This window comes from Temnothorax nylanderi, unplaced genomic scaffold (assembly GCF_030848795.1).
Source record: "Temnothorax nylanderi isolate EJ_2023f unplaced genomic scaffold, tnyl_v1.0 TNYL_tig0115_pilon, whole genome shotgun sequence".
Classification (NCBI taxonomy): domain Eukaryota; kingdom Metazoa; phylum Arthropoda; class Insecta; order Hymenoptera; family Formicidae; genus Temnothorax; species Temnothorax nylanderi.
This window is the reverse complement of record NW_027249177.1, coordinates 1-18992: the sequence shown is the minus strand read 5'-3', so window position 1 is coordinate 18992 and position 18992 is coordinate 1. Positions and strand designations below refer to the sequence as shown.

Below are 18992 nucleotides of genomic sequence, written 5' to 3'. Positions count from 1 at the left end.
ATCGATTGAAGTTACATCGTTAATTGACTACGAATCCGTTTCAATCGGTTTCGATCGGTGTAATCGTTATACGAAATCATAACGATTCAAACCGATAGGAACCGATTGAAATTACATCGTTGAATAACAATCCCTTTCAATCGTTTTCAGTCGGTGTAATCGTTATAAATCCGTGATTTCCGGATCAAGAATCCAGATTCATGCGGATTCAAAATTTTTAATCGGATTCAATCGGTTATTTTTAGCAGGGCAACTCGACCTTGATCAAAACATGCTAACAGGAAAATTCCTGAATTCGAATAAAATATTATGAAAACTATTGTAGCTAATATGTAAAATATTTAATTAAGTCGAGAATTGCAACTACATGATCTTTCTTCAGTCGTTTATGCATGAGGCATAATTATCAAATAAAATATTAAACGAATATTATTCCTGTGACGCATGATCCATATTCTCCTCTCTAAATCAATTACGTACCCTTATTACGCTTCTTTCTAATTATTTCAATGATGCAAATGCCAATACATTATTCTATTAAAATTCATAAATCACAATAATTTCATTTAATTCCCTGCTCATTACATTGTTTATAACGTATTGCAATCATTTTCAAAGTTTTATTTCGCCTCCTTTACTAATCTTACTTTTTTATTTTCAGGTACGCTATGCTCACTCTGGATCTGGATCATTAGTGATGATCGGTCGAGTTGCAGTTGCAGTTTACATCAAAAGAGAAAGTTTCCGTTGAGCGGAAGAGAGAGAGACAGCTACATAATAGAAAGAGAAAGAAGATAACAGATGTGCGTGGCGTGACCGCCCAGGCGCTCGCTGCGTATGCTGGAAGGAGAGGTCGGGATAGATCAAGGATAGTCGAGGTCTTTTCTCGCCTAGCTGTTGAAGAGTGCGGACGTACAGTCGAGTGCGGTCTTAGAGTATTCTAGATAGCGAACGTAAGCAATTTAAATTTTGCAATTTTTTTTCTTTGATGCACGTAAACGTGTGTATGCCGTATGTTCTTCTACCGTGTGAAACACAGTACCATGTGGTAGAACATGTTATAACGTGTATCGGAAAATGAGATAAAAGATACATTGAGTAAGATAAAAAATACATTTCGGAAAATCTTAAACCCATATCCTGCCTCTCTCCTCCTTCTCCCTTACTTACTTTTATATATATAGATATTCACCCTTTGCCTACACCTACTCCTTCTCTCCCTCTCTTCCAATCCTTTCCTTGCTCTCCCGATGCCTCTCTTCAGCTTTTCCACGTCCCGTCTCTCAAGTTCGCTCCTCGCCTTACTTCCCGCCACGTGCTTTTGCCATGCGCTCACCTCGCTCAATCGACCCGGGAAGTTAGACGGGAGTTCGGATGACGACCAAGACTTCTTGGACGAGGTACAGATTACTGGACCCCGTTTTGCGTGTCGCCCTAGGAGGTTCTGGATAGGTCTTTTCTTTTCGGGAGCAGCGTATCGGTTGCGAGTCGAAGTGTCTTCTTTCGCCGCGGCGCCGATTTCTATAAAGGGGGCGATAGATTCGGTGAAGAGGCCGATCCTCGTAGTAGGGGAGCCCAAGAGGGGATTTTGGGATTTACTCGAGCGCGACAGATTAACATATAGGGGGATACCTTGCACCCTGTTGAGTACCTCCACTATATATAAGCCCTTAATATAGAATCGCGCGTCTAGAGCAGCCGATCAGAATAGTAAAAAAAAATCGATCGTTAGAAATACTCGAGCGCGTCAGATTAAGGTAAGGTGGGTTAATAACATGCTGAAAAGTGTGCATTTCAATAATCTGACGATTTGAGCGTGACGTAAGGGAGTGGGAGGGTCACAAACTTGCAAAAAAAAAACGTCATTTTGACATTCTCGAGCGCGGTCGAATTTTTTTTATTTTGAAGGAAATAATTCAAGAATAACGGAAAAAATATAATCTGCCGATTTCCACAAGCCGAAGCAGCACAAATCGTCAGAAAAGTTTAGTGCGTGCAGCTGTAGTGAAGCATGTATTCCCCACTCTACGCCTCTATTTCCCTTTCACTTTTTCTCGATCTCTTACTCTCTCGCACCGTCCCCACACTACTTTCCGTCGCCATGACACCATCACAGCTGATCACACGCGTTCGTGGCAGTACAACGCTCTAGCTTGTTTGTCTGTTTAAATATTATAATATTTGTGTTAGTAATTATCTAATACGACGATGAGTGATGATACTCTAAAGTGTGTATTTTGTATGTATTTTCCACGGATGAAGATGAAGATTAAAAAAAATTTTTTTAAAGTTTTTTTTTTTCATTTTACTATTTTTTTCTGCATATATTATAATTGAAAGAAATAGATTTTTTTATTTGCATTCTATTTTCCATGCATTTTATTTGTCACATTTAGTAATTTAAAAAAAAAATTTTTTTAATTTAACAATTTTTTTTTAATATGTCAGATTAAGAAAATCCCTCCAAATAATCGTCAGATTATGGGTCAGCACGACTAGGACATCAAGCTGATTCACCTGTATAATAATCTGACGCGCTCGAGTATTTCAAAATGGCGATTTTTTTTTGCATTATCAAGAAGCCGCCATGAGCTTGCGTCATGTCCGAATCGTCAGTCTTTTGAATGGGAGCTTCTTTCGGGTTCACTTAACATCCCCTCTGAATATCTGACGCGCTCGAATAAATTTTTTTTTTCCCGTTTTCAACCCTTCCGTACAGCCACCCCCACCATGCAAACCGGCAGATTAACATACCTCCAATATCAGAGACACGTGGGGCGTATACACTATCAATATCTGACGCGCTCGAGTATTTTCATGTGACTATTTTTTTTTACATTTTTGAAAACCTGTAGACGCTTCCCCCACCGGTGAAAGGGTGTACATTATATAACCTTTTTTTCTTTCTACCATCTAATCTTCAAAATCCAATAGGTTCCTACGACGCTCGAGTAAATCCCCATTTAGCACTCTGGGCTCCCCTACTATCGTGCCAGCCGCGCGACGGTCGGAGCAGTGCGAAATTACGCACGCTCGCATTCGGCGGAGATCGGCTCCCGTCGGCGTTCGTCGGGGCCCCGAGGCGATATCGGTGCCGCGAGCCGCAAACGCTCGCGCACACGATAATTTTGAGCGAATTAAAAAAAGGTGGGCGCACCGCGCCCTATCCTCGCCCGACGGATCGTCGGGCGGCATCCGGCGGATGTTAGCCGGGAGACGATGCGTTAACAAGGGTGCATCGTTACAAAATAAATAAATACATATATCTATTTCATAAAAAAGAATATGTTACAATGCAGAATATTGAGATCAAAATTAAAATATATAAAATAATTATTTATTAACAATTTATTCGTTATATTCCATAATAATAGTACAATTTGTTAATAGAAAAGTAAAGAAATTATAGTTTCAGTGAAAATTAATGTTTTTAAAAATAGATACTATAGATATACACTATTCTCTGTAGAACAAGATTTGCAATGTATTGTTAATTAAAATCTTTTTCTACAAGGGCTGCAATATATTCACAGCCAGTACTAAAAATCTATAGTTTACATTACGTAATACACATGCAGACAATAGTGTCAGTATTAGCAATGTGAATGGAAGGAAGATGAATTTAGATTATATAATCTTTATGCTATAATTACAAATATACGATATTATAATGCATTTTAGCATATGCTACAAAAACAAAGATTATTATTCTCCATATTTTTGGTCTTCTTTCAGAGAGAAAATATGACATCCAATTACCAATCTTTATATCGTGAGAGTTGGGGTCGATATCCTTATATCGGCAGAAAATCCGTAGGAGAAGAGGATATTAGAGTTGACTTCATCTATCAATTTGTGAAGAAAAGACACGTTAAGATCCACTCTAATTTCAGTGTATTTCATACTGCCCCTGACATAATTGGACCACCCAAATTTTCAAACTATGAAGAACGATTTCAGGTAATTATTTAGAATTATATTTAAATAGACGAATTTCCCTCCATGACTTTAACTTTGACATATGTAGCCAAGATCACTCTTCTGAGTAACATTCCAAAGATTTAGCCGTCGTTATTGATTAAAAAGTTATTAACAAAAGATATAAATAGAATATAGATTTCTACTATAGTACGTAATAAGCATGTATAGTATATATATATATATATATATATATGTAAACGAGGTATAGGGGAGAGTTGGATATTACCGAGCCCCTAAGAATTGAAACGTATATCTAAGCTTAGAAATGTTTTAAAAAAACAAAATGTGCAGTTTTAGATAGGTAATTTATTTGGCTATCCATATATAATAGTAATAATCTTCAAAGTTAAACACAAACTAAAATATTAACAATTTTCCAAAAAATGAGAAAACGCGGTATTACCGAACTGGTCTGATAATATCGTGCCTATAAAAATTACTGTGGCTTCAGCCAGTGACATGAAGTAGAACACAATAACAAAATGTTTTTTTTATATTTATGCATTAATATCGTCTAGTAGGTATGTACCTACATATAAAAATAAGTGAATGTGTTAACAAATAACGATCATTATAAATTCAAATCAAAACTTAAGCAACGATCTTTTCTGTAAGCACCTTACATTGTAAACTAAACAGTCTTGGTAACTCTTAACACACAGTTATCGTTATACCTATTGTCTATGAATTACAAAAACAACTTTAAAATCTTATCAGTCTCCAAAATTCAATCAGTCTCAAAATTTCAACTTTAGGCACGAAATTATCAAACTCAATCATTTCACTTTACAACCTTAAAATATATAGAAAAGAAACGCGTGTTTCTAAAATCATTTTGCAACCTAATTTTATAGTGTTTTAGCCTATCAAATGCGTCAAATTTAATTCTTTAATGTAAATATTATATTACTCACCTCTTATCGAAACTACCAGCAAAATTACAGTGAATAAGCAGAAAATCTTGCAGAGCGCAGTGTTTTCACATGGACGGCCGGAACGAACTGACAGCGCATTTGCGGGGGGTATTCCGTGTTAGTCTATGATATTGATCATTGTAGGCGCGTAATACAAATAGTTATTGAGTTAAACAGTGGCGCGGAATTGTCAACCGCGCGGTAATATCCAACTCTCCCCTATATATATATATATATATATATATATATATATATATATATATACTTATACATAAAGGAAGAGGCTGAATTCCTCTTCCGCCCACATGTATGCTGTCTATAAACACATATCAGCAAATTGACTTTCCTTAATTAACACTATTATATTCCTCACACTTTTTTGTTAATAACGTTTGAATAAATAACGAACGACGGCTAAAACCTTTGGAAGGTTACTCAGGAGAGTGCTCCCTATAATATATATGTCAAGGTCAAGGTCGTAAAAAAAAGGTTGCTCCTCTAAACTAAATAATTATCCTATTTTATTCTTTGTGTGTCAATGGAGAAACATATTTCATATAGTATGTGTATTATCCGTTATATTGTCCTGTACAAAGTAATCGGAATCTAAAATATGCTACAACATTTTTTCTACTATTTGATACATTTTGACTTTTCAAAACAGAAATTGAATCGATGGAATAATGATATCGACATTTCAATAACTCCGTGGCAATACGAGGAATCCATGACAGATATTAATAGTATACTATGGCCGCCATGGCATCAACTTAGAAGACCGATCGGAAATAATTATATTGGTATGTGATACCTGAATTCACAACCCGCGGAAAACAGTTAAATATGAACTTTATATGGACCTTAATAAAATCTCCATTTAAATTTTATTTGATTTAAATTAATGCTGAATAACTGCATTAATATGGCTCATATTTGTTCTATATATAAAACTTAATTAAGAATATAAGAAGAAATGCCGATATACATTTCGATTAAAAATCTCGAACATATGAATACATGTCGTATATTCTTAATCGACGTGTATACTCGTACGTATGTTTCGTAGTATACAAAGTATATATACGTACTTCTTACAGTATCATCATCAAAATATTCGTATTTAATTTGGCTTAATAAGAATTTAATTAGCTAATATATTCAATTTAAATATTAATCTTATTGAAACCATATATGAAATTAATAAGTTGTACATTTTATTCAAATTTCATTAAATTCAAATAAAACTTTTATATGTTCTTAATATGTTGAATTCAAATAAGACCTTTATATGTTCTTAATAAGTTCTAAATCTAATTTAAATTTAATTAAATTCAAATAAGACCTTTATACGTTCTTAATGAGGCTTTTAAGGCACAGCGCGCGCGCACCTGGGGCTGGATCCTTGAATTTATTCGCAAGAAAAACGTATGCGGAAATTCTGCTCTTATAAAAAAGTTGCAAGTTGATTAACTAAAAGCCATGCGATCAACTTGCAACTTTTCTGTAAGAGTAGAATTTGCGCATACTTTTCTCTTGCGAATAAATTCAAAAATCCAGCCCCTGTTGTAGCTTGCCGAAATTTTGCGGTTTCAATCAACAGGCAATGTTTTTCAAACGTTTTGTAATATGTGTTTAAAACTGATTTTCAAATATTTTTCAAACGTTTAAAAAACATTGTCTGCTAATTAGGATAATAATGGGATTAGAGAATATGGTATCAACAGAGAATGAGTTATAAGATAAAAAAAACGTTTATAAATTACAATTATTGTGTTTATATTGGTTTGCTTTAAATCCAGTGGTACAAAAAGAAGATAAGTAAACTTCTGATAAAATTAACGAAATGCGCAACACTTGCGCAGTAATCGAATACATAAAAACAAATATTAATCGCTAGCAACAAAAAGATTGATGCAGTTGCACAAAATATTAATCACCATAAAAACCAAGAATACAATTTGCTAGCTCAAAAGAATAAAAATAGAGACATTTTTTATATACTTAATCAAATTGAACCCTTATGGAAAAATACACTCAACTTTTGGTGTTAACCGTTAAAAAAACACCATAGAAAAACTCTTAAAGTTGGGTGTGATTTCGGACCAATTGAAGGTTAACCATCATTTGAAGGTTAATCTTCAATTGGCGGTCCGAAATCACACCCAACTTTAAGAGTTTTTCTTCGGATGATGATGGTTAACCTTCAAGTGATAGTTAACCTTCAATTAATGATTAATCCTTAAAAAATGACGGTATAAACCCTAAAAATATGAACCCTCAAATGAAAGTAACAAATATGGCGTCCCAATGAGAATCTCTTAAGGAGGGTGGTTAGTCAAATCAATTTGATAAGAATTAGTTCAATGGAGAATATTCGTCTATGGGAATCTGTCGTCCATATATGCCAAAGTTGAAGATAATCGTCTGCATGGTTGTCGAGTAATTAATTATTGAAGTTATACTCTTGTCTCTCTCTTATACACGGGCGACACAGCAAAAATGTTACCTAACCTGTAATGTAACTCTCGAAAGCATATTAAAAATGATAAGAATTTAGTGAAAATAGGTGCAAATAACTCTTTACATATTTAGGAAAAACTTTCTCGAAGACTGAAATGATTCGTCTTTATAGTTATCAAGAAATTGTAAAAATAAAAAAAACAGGACCACATTTATTATTTCCACATTTTAATGTGGATAATAACGTATTTGGGTTTCAATTGTACAAACAACTCTTTTTAAACCTTAAGAAACAGCAATTAAATGCATTCCACATATTTATTTGCTAAAATTCGTTTATTTCACGCGACGAAAATCTAACCTATATGCTTTCCCCCTGCCGCGCCGCCTGCCACGCACCGAGAACTAACCAACCTCCTTAAGGACTCCGCTCGCTGAACCGGATTCCTCGCCTCGATCCTCCCTCTCGGACGCTAGCTGCCGCAGCTCTCCCTTTCCTGGCGGTGAGCTCTCCCTGGTGATCCGACTCTCGCTCGGTTAGTCTCCAGAACACGCGCCGCAACGATCAATCCGTCAAGAAAGAAATAACGGACTCGACACGTTCGAAGAAACGCAAGCAAGTGCGGCCATGACACCTAACGAGTGAGGAAGGAGACGGGGGCTCTTTGAGAGTGGCGACTCGCGCGTCGCGCCATCTAATGTGAAACGATCGGGCGTTGTAAAACGCGAAAAGAATTCGAGCGCAATATCTGAACAAATTATTTAATTTTTAATAAGTCCAATTATTAATATTTATTTTCATAATTGAACTTATTTTTTATTTTGATAAATGTAAATACAAATATCTTATTGTATTAATATTTAATATTAATAATTTAATTAGTTGCTTAATTTAACTTCTTGTTTAATAAATGAGCGGATGTAGTACTGAAAATGTACCTATTATATAATATTTTAATTTTCAAAATTGTCAAATTACAAACAGGAATTTTGTTGTGACTTTTACAGTTATAAAGTAACTATTTAATGGAAATGGAAGCCTAAAAAAATTAATATTGTAACGCAATTATTATAATGCTCAAATTATAAAATATTTACATTATCCATGTCTGCCAATACAATATAATTTTTTATTCATATTGCATTCTATATAATGGCAATGTTATTATATATTTGACAGGCAAATCAAAATAGCTTTGAATCGATATCGAAATGATGAAATATCCATGTCTTAACAGAAAATACATAATTTGCCTGTTTTTCGATATATATATATTTAAAATGATTAAAAACCCACATAGCATGCATATCAAAAAGACGTCCCGAAGATATCCCGAGAAGATATCCTATCTCCTAAATATATCTTCGGGATATCTTCTGGACGTCTTTTTGATATGCATGCTATGTGGGAAGCCAATGACCTACATAACTAAAACTGAAATTATAAAATATATGTACGATGTAGACAGTATAAAATAATTAACATAATTAAACATGCAGATTTGTGGTTGATAATGACAAAATTCAATAATAAACCTATAACCTAACAGACTACAACGCAAGACTAACATAACTCGCAGGTTTATTAAAATCTTATGAATCACAATTTTTGATTAAATATGAATATATGATGGGTCAATGGGAACACTTTCAATTAAATAAAAATTTAATTTGGGTGTTAATTAAAATTTTATTTGTTTCAAATACAAATAAAATTTGAACTCAGGATGGTTAGATGCTTATTAAATATTAATATGATCCATATATGCGTCTGGAAAAGTTAAATCCAATAGCAAGATCTTATTTAAATTTAATTTCGATCCAAATTTGGAACATATTTAAATTTAATTACTTTTATATTCAATATTTGGTTTTTATTTGAGTTTAATTTCGTTCATATAAATGACTAATATAAACCATATTTAAAACATATTTAACTCTTTTCCGCGGGAAGTAAGATATTGTTAATGAAGATACGCTTTTTTGTTGAGAAGAGAGTATAATTATATTTTCTTTTTTAAAGATATCGAGTTTCATGAAGCTGTATATCCAATCAGAGTTTCTATATACGAAATGTACAATCCTGGAGACGTAATTCAAATTTCGGCTCAAGATGATTCTAATAATGAGTGGTTTAAATTGTGGGGAACTGATTATAAGTCTGAGATTGATTCTAATAATGAGTGGTGGAGAAATTGTGGAGAAACTGATTTATATACCAGACAAGTTTATTATCCTCAACAACAATTGGCAACTGGAACTGATAATAAGTCTGAGATTGTACCCCCGACATCAAGATTATTTTCTCCACCCTTATCACACCCACGTGACTTTAAAACGAAAATGCTAAGACTATTTTTTAAAGACAGAGGTACAGATTTCCATGGAATACCTCTTTACACAAAGCTAGATGCTGTGATGCTTATCGGTACATCAGAGTTGGTCCGTCCTAGAAATTATGAGAAGAGTTTAACTAATCTGTTAATGGAAATTAACTGCACGCACTTTCCACACCATGAGGATATTCATAATTTAACAGCAGATTTCAAAAATGCACACTTGGATATAGATTATTTGCAACGACATTTTTCTGAATATTGCATTATAATGGAATATTGTAGGGATGGAAGGTATTATTATCAATATTAAATAATATTAAAATCTCTTTATTCTGTTAATAATAAAAATGAATTTGTTCCGATGTTATTTGCAGCTACATAAGAAGGGTTTCTAAGGAGAGTATTTTGAGAGAGAATTTGATGCACAAAAATGTATCTCTGGAGGTAATTCGTCATTCGAATTATGCAAACCGTATAAAACTCTCTTCGGATGAATCCAAGGAGCTATCACATCGCAATATATCTGAGCTTCCTGTAAAGTATTCTAAGAAGCCTATTTTTTATAGTATTTATTGCAATATCATCTCGTGTATTAAAGTTTTATGTTTTATCTTTGCAGGATGAAATACTACTAATAATATTAAAAAACTTGGATCTGATGACGTTATGCCGCTTGAATTGTGTAAATAGACGCTTCAATGATTTGATACGAGACCCTCAACTATATACACGTTTGAATATACACTGTCCACCTTCCGCAAAGTATTTTGATACTTTAGAAAATATGCACTATTTTAATATGGCAAGACGTAATATGAGCAATATATTTTGTTACTTTACATCTAGATGTAAATATTTGCAGCAGTTAGATCTTACAAAAAGCATATTTAGTGTTGAGGATTTTGAAAACTTTCTTGATAATTGTGGCAGGTGTTTAACGCACTTAAGATTAGAATACTGCGGCGATTCTATCAATAATCTTGCCCTACTTAAAATTTCGGAGATATGTGTAAATTTGAAAGGTATGTATATACATATAAAGTATATGAAACATGTGATTGTCGGGATTATTGTATATGCTCAACACATATCTCTTTTTAGAATTGAATCTAAATTATTGTCGTGACATAGACGACGAAGGATTTTCGTATCTCGAGAAATTAAATGGTTTGGAACATTTAAACCTTTGTAATACACATATAAAAGCTGAACGCCTTTACAAAATACTGCAAAAAAATCAACGGATGCGTGAGGTCAATTTTAAACATTCAGTCTATATGAGAAATACAGCTGCAACACAGTTTATAAATTTGTGTCCTAACTTGGAAGTAATACGTTTAGAGAACTGTATTAATCTTACATCGCAGGATATTGACGTTCTCGCTGACTGTAAGAATTTACGAAAAGTGTACTTTCCCCGGTAAGTGTGTGCTTTTTAATTTTTTTTTCTCAATACATTACTATATTCTTGATTGAAATTTGTGTTTGCTTCTCTTGCATTTCGAGGATCTTGAAAAAGTTACATTAATTTTCTTTGTGCTTCCTCATAGAGAAAGCTTTGTTTCTTGTGAAAAAATTTTTTCAGTTTTCTTTTTGCCAATGTGTTCTAAATATTCTAAAACGTTGAAATATCACATTTTTACAAAATGTCCGCACGTGCGCGCACGTGCGCGCGTGTGTGTGTGTGTGATATCGGGCTAAATTTTTTTTAATCAATAGAATATTATTAAAGGAAGGTTGGTATTGAATTTGGCGATGATCGGTAAAGGAGTTCTTTAACTTTATAAAAATTTTGAATGTTTTGAGAAATGTCCGTGGTAGCTCTAACTTCCGCAAATTTTGAGATATTGGGCTATTTATAATTCCATTATATTCTTCAGTCCTTTCTACCTCTATTTCATATATAATTCTTTAAGATTTGGTTGATTATACCTAGCTTTATACGCGATCAAAGGTTCATATGCGGAGTCCATATATAAACCGTATAGCCTGAACTCCCAAAGTCAACTTCGATTTGACATTGCGTCGATTGTAAAACCCCACTTGTGCTACTAAGCTCATTTATCAATTCATAAAAAGGTTAAACTTAAAATTTGAAAAGAAGTGTGCAAATTAGGAACTTGCTTCCTCATTATTACAGATCAATCGCTACCATTGTTCCTATTTTATTTGGTTCATAAAGCTGTCTCTATGCGGAAGCCAAACTAATAAATACTAATAATTATGCATCAAGTAAAATACAAGCTTCCTCATAAGAGGAAGCTTTATGAGCGAAATAAAAGGTTAAATTATTGCTCTGAATAGGAGCAATGGTAGCAATCTGTAATGATGAGGAAACGATGTGCAAATTTCTCATTTGCAACACTTTTTGTAATTGGAATACTATAATAATTATATGATTTTTGTTACAGATTGCGTCTTCCAACCGGTGATAATTACTTGCACAGATTACTTTCTTCCTGGCATCAACGCCTAGAATTACTTGCTTTACGCTTCACTTTCTTCACTGATCACAAATTGAAATTATTAACGCAGTGCAAAAACTTGAAGCAGTTACAACTTTATGGGCTGATCGACCTTACACCTGATAAGTGTTCCATTATTATGGAACAATGTCCAAAACTGCAAGAGTTTCATATCATATCTTGCAGTAAAATTGACGATTGTTTGATTAACGAATGGAAGGAAAGATATCCGCATGTGTCCATCTATACGCTTGAATTAATTTGAATAGTTTTGTTAACCCTTTTGGGATATATATATACATATATATATACATATATCAATTTACTTTTTAAAAATTATCTAGCGAACTAGATTGTAAAAGAAGTTAATGCCTAATAAAAACGAAATATCCACATTTATTTATAATTTATTTTCGAACAGTTTTGTCTTCCTTTTCTTTTTTGTAATTTGACTCTTTTGACAGATGGTCATTTTTTGCTTGAAATAGTTGTTTAGCGAAATATTAAGGTGATTGGGCCATCAGAGCATGTCAAAGAAAAAAATCCGAATTAAAAATATGTTATAAGGAAAACCTAAATACGCTTAAATTTGCAATTTTGAGAAGATCTGACGTCTAGTTTTTGAGATATTAAATCTCAAAGTTGGCATTTTTAACATAGGTTTTATGGGAAATTGTACCGAAAACATAAATTTTTCGAGAATTTCACTCACTGTCTGTAAAGAAACAAGTTCAAAAAACTGAAAATAACATTATTTGATTCTTCTAGCACTTGTTATCTGTATAAGAAATTACTTATGTTTTGGGTTATTCATCGAGTTGTGTATGCTTCCTTGAGTATTACCATTACGTGTCCCTTATTTATTACTTTCTTTCTATAAAACTGCGAGGGTTTGTTTACGACGAGTTATGCTTCATGCCTAATAGTCCACAATTTAGTGATGAAGAAAAGAATATTTTTGATTTAGATAGGTATCGAAAATCTCGACGAGATTCTCGTCTCGTCTCGTCTCGAAATTTCTCGTATCGGCGCGGCAGCACTAAATGTTTAATTATTTAATAATAACATATATGTTGTTAAAATTTAATTTTTATTTACAAACAGAAGCACTACATCAGCACACGCAATTAACTAATTCTCCTACACTTAAATAAAAAATATTTCAATACGATAATTTTTCGCCAGTAATAAATTAATAAAAACGAAATTTTGTCGGCCTAACTGGCAATATTTTAATATCAATCACAACGACGTTTCGACCTCTGCTTTGGGTCCTTATCAAGTTACAAATTATTTAGCAATGCTGCAACAACACAAATTACCGATATTACACAGAAATTAATAAATAAATAATAATAAAAGTATAAATACAAAACTTACAATAATTGCGCGTCAAGTTTTAAATCTTATTATCATCGTTAAAAATATGCGGTCAGGAGATGTAAAAGAACAAACGCTAGAGACATGACCATGCCGTGTAAAGCTCGGAGAACGAATGGTAAATTCATATAAACAAACGCAGACTACCGTGAATTGTATAGAAGGTAAAGTCTAAAGCGAAGATATGATACGGTCATAGACTAATGGTAGATTTTCCGTGTCTTTTTGTGAGTTAATAGAGTCTGTATGTTTTTTAATGAACAACATTTCCGAGATTTCCCGTTTTTTGAGATTTTGTTCCCTATGTAAAATTTTTACATCTTGCCATTTAAAGTTGTGGTCGAAATCAGTTCTATGCTTGCTAACGACTGAGTGCTGGTTGGAGCGCTTGTTAATGTCAGCACTATGTTCTTTTACACGGGTCTCCAAGTGTCTTTTGGTCTGACCAATATAACATGCATTACAATCCGAGCACTCAAGTTTGTAGACCACACCAGTGCATTTCATATTCTCGAGTCTGTCCTTCCCTTTTTTAATTAATGTATCTAATTTTTTAGGTACGGTGTATAGGGTGCTTACGCCGTAATTACTAAAGGTCCTTCGCAAGCCTTCACTAAAATCTTTAAGATAGGGAATGGGCACATAACTTTTTAAATCTGGGATGTTATACCCTCTATCGTTGTTACTGCCGTCATTCGACCGCTTGTTAATTTCCGCAAGTCGTTTTTAAATATGTTTGTTAATTAAAGCATCTGGGAAACAGTTGTTCAATAAAATTGATTTTACCAAGTTAATGTTTTCGTCATGAAACCGCTCATCTGCACGGAAAAAAAGACTTGGTTGAGATAACAAAAAAAATGGTCGCCTCGACCAAGTGCCTTGATTATATATGCGCCAGCTGATATCTTGGTCACATATACCAACGGCACTTGGTTATACTGCCATAGTTGGAGCAACCATAGTACTTGGTTATACTGCCGTAGTTGGAGCAACCATAGTACTTGGTTGGACCATCCAAAAGAAATTGGTAACACACATCGGTGATTTCCCTTTCTTCCGTTCGTCTGCGACGACGGCGGCGATGGTGACGATGACGATGACGACGACGACGACGAAGATTCGCGCGGTCGGCACCGCGGGTCCGCCGGCGATTCCCGCCGCGCTTCCGTTCTCCAAGATACCGTTCGCGTTTCACCGCGACCGATACCCGCACACGACGCCGATGAAAAAAAATCGTCAACGACGACGCAACGACAGGTCGAACGACATCCGCGTAATGTCAGCACGTTCAGTCTTCGACTGCAGTGCAGCCATGCTGCCATGGCTTAATTCACCAAGAACTTGGTTAAACTAGCTACGGTCAGCTACGGTAGCTGGTTTGTGAGAACTAATTTCTGGGTGACCAATCAGAATACAATTTCTTGGTTACCTCAACTAATTGTGTTGATTATAAGCACCAATAGTTCCTACCAAATTTGAATCGTGAAACAAATTAAGTGTACATGGTTACGGCAACCAAGTCAAAGGTTGTAGTTACCAATATATATGTAACCAAGAAAAACTTGGTAAATTCAACCAAGCCTTTTTTTCCGTGTGACAAGAGTATTGCGTGGTCAACCAAGCTAGTGATGGTATTGATCTTATATTTCAACAGATGGCTAAAAACTAACAAGCGATTCAGTTCTATTGACCGGCACATTTTATCGCAATTTTCAGTTTGTAAAAAGTACCTCAATATCAACTCTGACCTCTTCGTCACTAACGCGGATAAGGGTCAGACTACTGTCATTTTAAACAGACACGACTACATTACGCAAATGAAAGCGTTGCTTAGTGATCCATCTACATATAGAAAATTGAACAAAGACCCGATAAAGAAGATCACCTTGAATCTTAACAGTTTAGTGAAATCATGGTTGAAAAACGATATTATTGATGCGAAGGTTTATAATGTACTAAATTGTACGAATGGCAACCTTCCACGGTGTTACGGGCTCCCGAAGATCCACAAGGAAGGCTATCCGCTTCGTATTATTGTATCGGCCATTGGAAGCCCGTTATATAATATCGCGTCCTATCTACACAACATCCTTGATAAGGCTGTCACGAAACCGATTTCTCATGTTAAAGACAGTTGGTCCTTTGTGAGAAGTATGAAGCATTTCAGCATCCCTCCTGTCCACATCCTGGTCTCTCTCGATGTTGTTGCGCTGTTCACTAACATACCCATTGAACTTGTTTTGACCGGAATCGAAAAAAGGTGGGATGCAATATCGACGAAGTCCCGGATGAATCTTGATCAGTTCCTACACGCTGTTAAGATGGTTCTGAGCTCCACCAGTTTTTCCTTTAATGGCGAATTTTACGAGCAAATCTTCGGCAGCCCAATGGGTTCTCCTCTCTCGCCTATTTTGGCGGACATAGTGATGGATGACTTAGAAACTCACTGCCTTCGCTCCTTCGACTCTCAAATTAAGATTTTTCGTCGTTATGTGGATGACATCTTTATGTGCATTCCGAGTTCAATACTTAATGACGTTGTGGTGGCTTTTAATAACTATCACCCTCGGCTCAAATTCACGTATGAACTGGAGAAGAACAATTGTTTGAGTTTCTTAGATACTATGGTTTTTAGATATGATAATCGCTTAGTTACGAACTGGTATCGAAAACCAACGTTTTCGGGCCGTTACATCAACTTCTTCTCCAGCCATCCGTTGAAATATAAGATCAATACCATCACTAGCTTGGTTGACCACGCAATACTCTTGTCAGATGAGCGGTTTCATGACGAAAACATTAACTTGGTAAAATCAATTTTATTGAACAACTGTTTCCCAGATGCTTTAATTAACAAACATATTCAAAAACGACTTGCGGAAATTAACAAGCGGTCGAATGACGGCAGTAACAACGATAGAGGGTATAACATCCCAGATTTAAAAAGTTATGTGCCCATTCCCTATCTTAAAGATTTTAGTGAAGGCTTGCGAAGAACCTTTAGTAATTACGGCGTAAACACCCTATGCACCGTACCTAAAAAATTAGATACATTAATTAAAAAAGGGAAGGACAGACTTGAGAATATGAAATGCACTGGTGTGGTCTACAAACTTGAGTGCTCGGATTGTAATGCATGTTATATTGGTCAGACCAAAAGACACTTGGAGACCCGTGTAAAAGAACATAGTGCTGACATTAACAAGCGCTCCAACCAGCACTCAGTCGTTAGCAAGCATAGAACTGATTTCGACCACAACTTTAAATGGCAAGATGTAAAAATTTTACATAGGGAACAAAATCTCAAAAAAACGGGAAATCTCGGAAATGTTGTTCATTAAAAACATACAGACTCTATTAACTCACAAAAAGACACGGAAAATCTACCATTAGTCTATGACCGTATCATATCTTCGCTTTAGACTTTACCTTCTATACAATTCACGGTAGTCTGCGTTTGTTTATATGAATTTACCATTCGTTCTCCGAGCTTTACACGGCATGGTCATGTCTCTAGCGTTTGTTCTTTTACATCTCCTGACCGCATATTTTTAACGATGATAATAAGATTTAAAACTTGACGCGCAATCATTGTAAGTTTTGTATTTATACTTTATTATTATTTATTTATTAATTTCTGTGTAATATCGGTAATTTGTGTTGTTGCAGCATTGCTAAATAATTTGTAACTTGATAAGGACCCAAAGCAGAGGTCAAAACGTCGTTGTGATTGATATTAAAATATTGCCAGTTAGGCCGACAAAATTTCGTTTTTAAAAAATATTTGTAAATAACATGTAATATATTTCTTTTTTTTGGATTATTTAAATTCCTTTTACTATATTTTGAAAGCTATAACAAAAAGTTATAGATTTTATATGTTAATTATAGATTTAATATATAATTTATTGTAATTTGGAAATTTAAAATAAATATACAGGAGTCAATAAGGAAGTCATTGACTAACCAAAAGGTGAATAGTACAAATGTAAAAATATCCATATCTATCAAATAGCAACCAGGGATATCCATTAAATATCCACGTGTGATCCACGTATCCATATCTATCAAATAGCTACCAGGGATATCCATTAGATATCCACGTGTTATCCACATATGTATCCATTTCTGTGGAATTATCGCGGAGATATTTTATTATAAATGAATTATTAATTAGAACAATAAAAATTAAATCTGGCCGAGAGTCAACGCGGTTATTTGTGCGTAAAAAATCAAAATTTATTTATTAATTCTTCTTACATCTTCGTCCGGACGAATTTTGATTTATCACGCACAAATAACGCGCGTTATTTGGCCAGATTTAATTTTTATTGTTAATTATCGAGAGTTCTATCTACCCATACAGCACAAAATATTTTTAAAATATTTTTAAAATATTTTTTAGGAAGATTAAAATAATTTACAAAAATATTTTTAGAATGTTTCTATGTCCGCCAGATCATGTCAAAAAAATATTTTTAAAAGATTGCAAATAAGTATATTCAATAATATTTGTAAAATCTTTTAGAAATATTGCTTCGAAAAATAAAATATGTTTGACCCAATCAGCAGTAATTGTTTCACGTTTGAAAGATTTTTTTAATATTTGAAAAATATACATCTTTACATCTTACTTTGGAAAATATTTTGTATATTTATAGCATCGCAGTGGCACAGATACAGTAGCGCAACTCTCTGTCGGCGCCTTTGATGTTAGTGTTGTCCAAAATGGAGTGCGCATGCGCGAAATAAGTAAGCGCCCACTAACACCATCTGAACGTCTTTCTCTGAACTTCTTTCTCAAGGCAACATACCTTGGTCCACCGACGGGTCAGCTAACTCAAAGCAATACCTCGGTCCACCGACGGGTCAGCTAACTCAAAGCAATATACCTCGGTCCACCGACGAGTCAGCTAACTCAAAGTAATAGAGAAAGACTATGGCGGATCTACCGATAAATCGGCTAATTCGGATAGTTGAAGGTTATAACTGAGAGACTTCCCTAACCCGTGAATATATAAACGAAGGGAAGCCGATATATATACGTGTGTGTGTGTACAGGACTTACTTTTTGATGAAACAGGTGTATGGGTATCTCTGTCGGGGCTGGTGCTGACCGCAGGTCTCGCCGGGTCGGTAAGATGGATGGTGGCACTTAGCGCGCACAGACTTTACTCGCGATCCTTTAGGGTGGCAACAACAGAAAATTGTTTTCAATATAACGAAACTAGAATGAGTATACGGACTCAGGACTGGACTGTCTCGTGCCGGATCGGAAGTGTCTGTACGTGCTTAGAGTCGCGATTTTTATAGGAAAGTTCCAAGGGTGGAAAGGGTGGATTTCCTTGTGGGAGGTGTCTGGTTTTCGTTTTGGGACTTTTGGTTGGTGGGATTCTTCTAATTTTTATCTAGAGGGTTTTCTATTGGGCGAGACGTTTCTCACCCAAGAGCCA

At 34.7% G+C, this 18992-nt stretch overlaps 1 protein-coding gene across 1 annotated transcript; it reads left to right on the top strand.

Annotated features, from left to right (window-relative positions):
- Window positions 1-887: 887 nt before the first annotated feature.
- Window positions 888-16462, top strand: LOC139776234 (uncharacterized; the record flags this gene model as incomplete). The annotated part of the gene is made up of 10 exons (XM_071712777.1): window positions 888-953; window positions 3736-3960; window positions 5560-5695; window positions 9379-9985; window positions 10069-10228; window positions 10314-10456; window positions 10541-10716; window positions 10796-11114; window positions 12106-12344; window positions 15256-16462. Coding segments are annotated over exons 2-10 (3203 nt in total), but the record flags the coding sequence as incomplete, so codon positions are not given.
- Between the last annotated feature and the right edge of the window lie 2530 nt (window positions 16463-18992).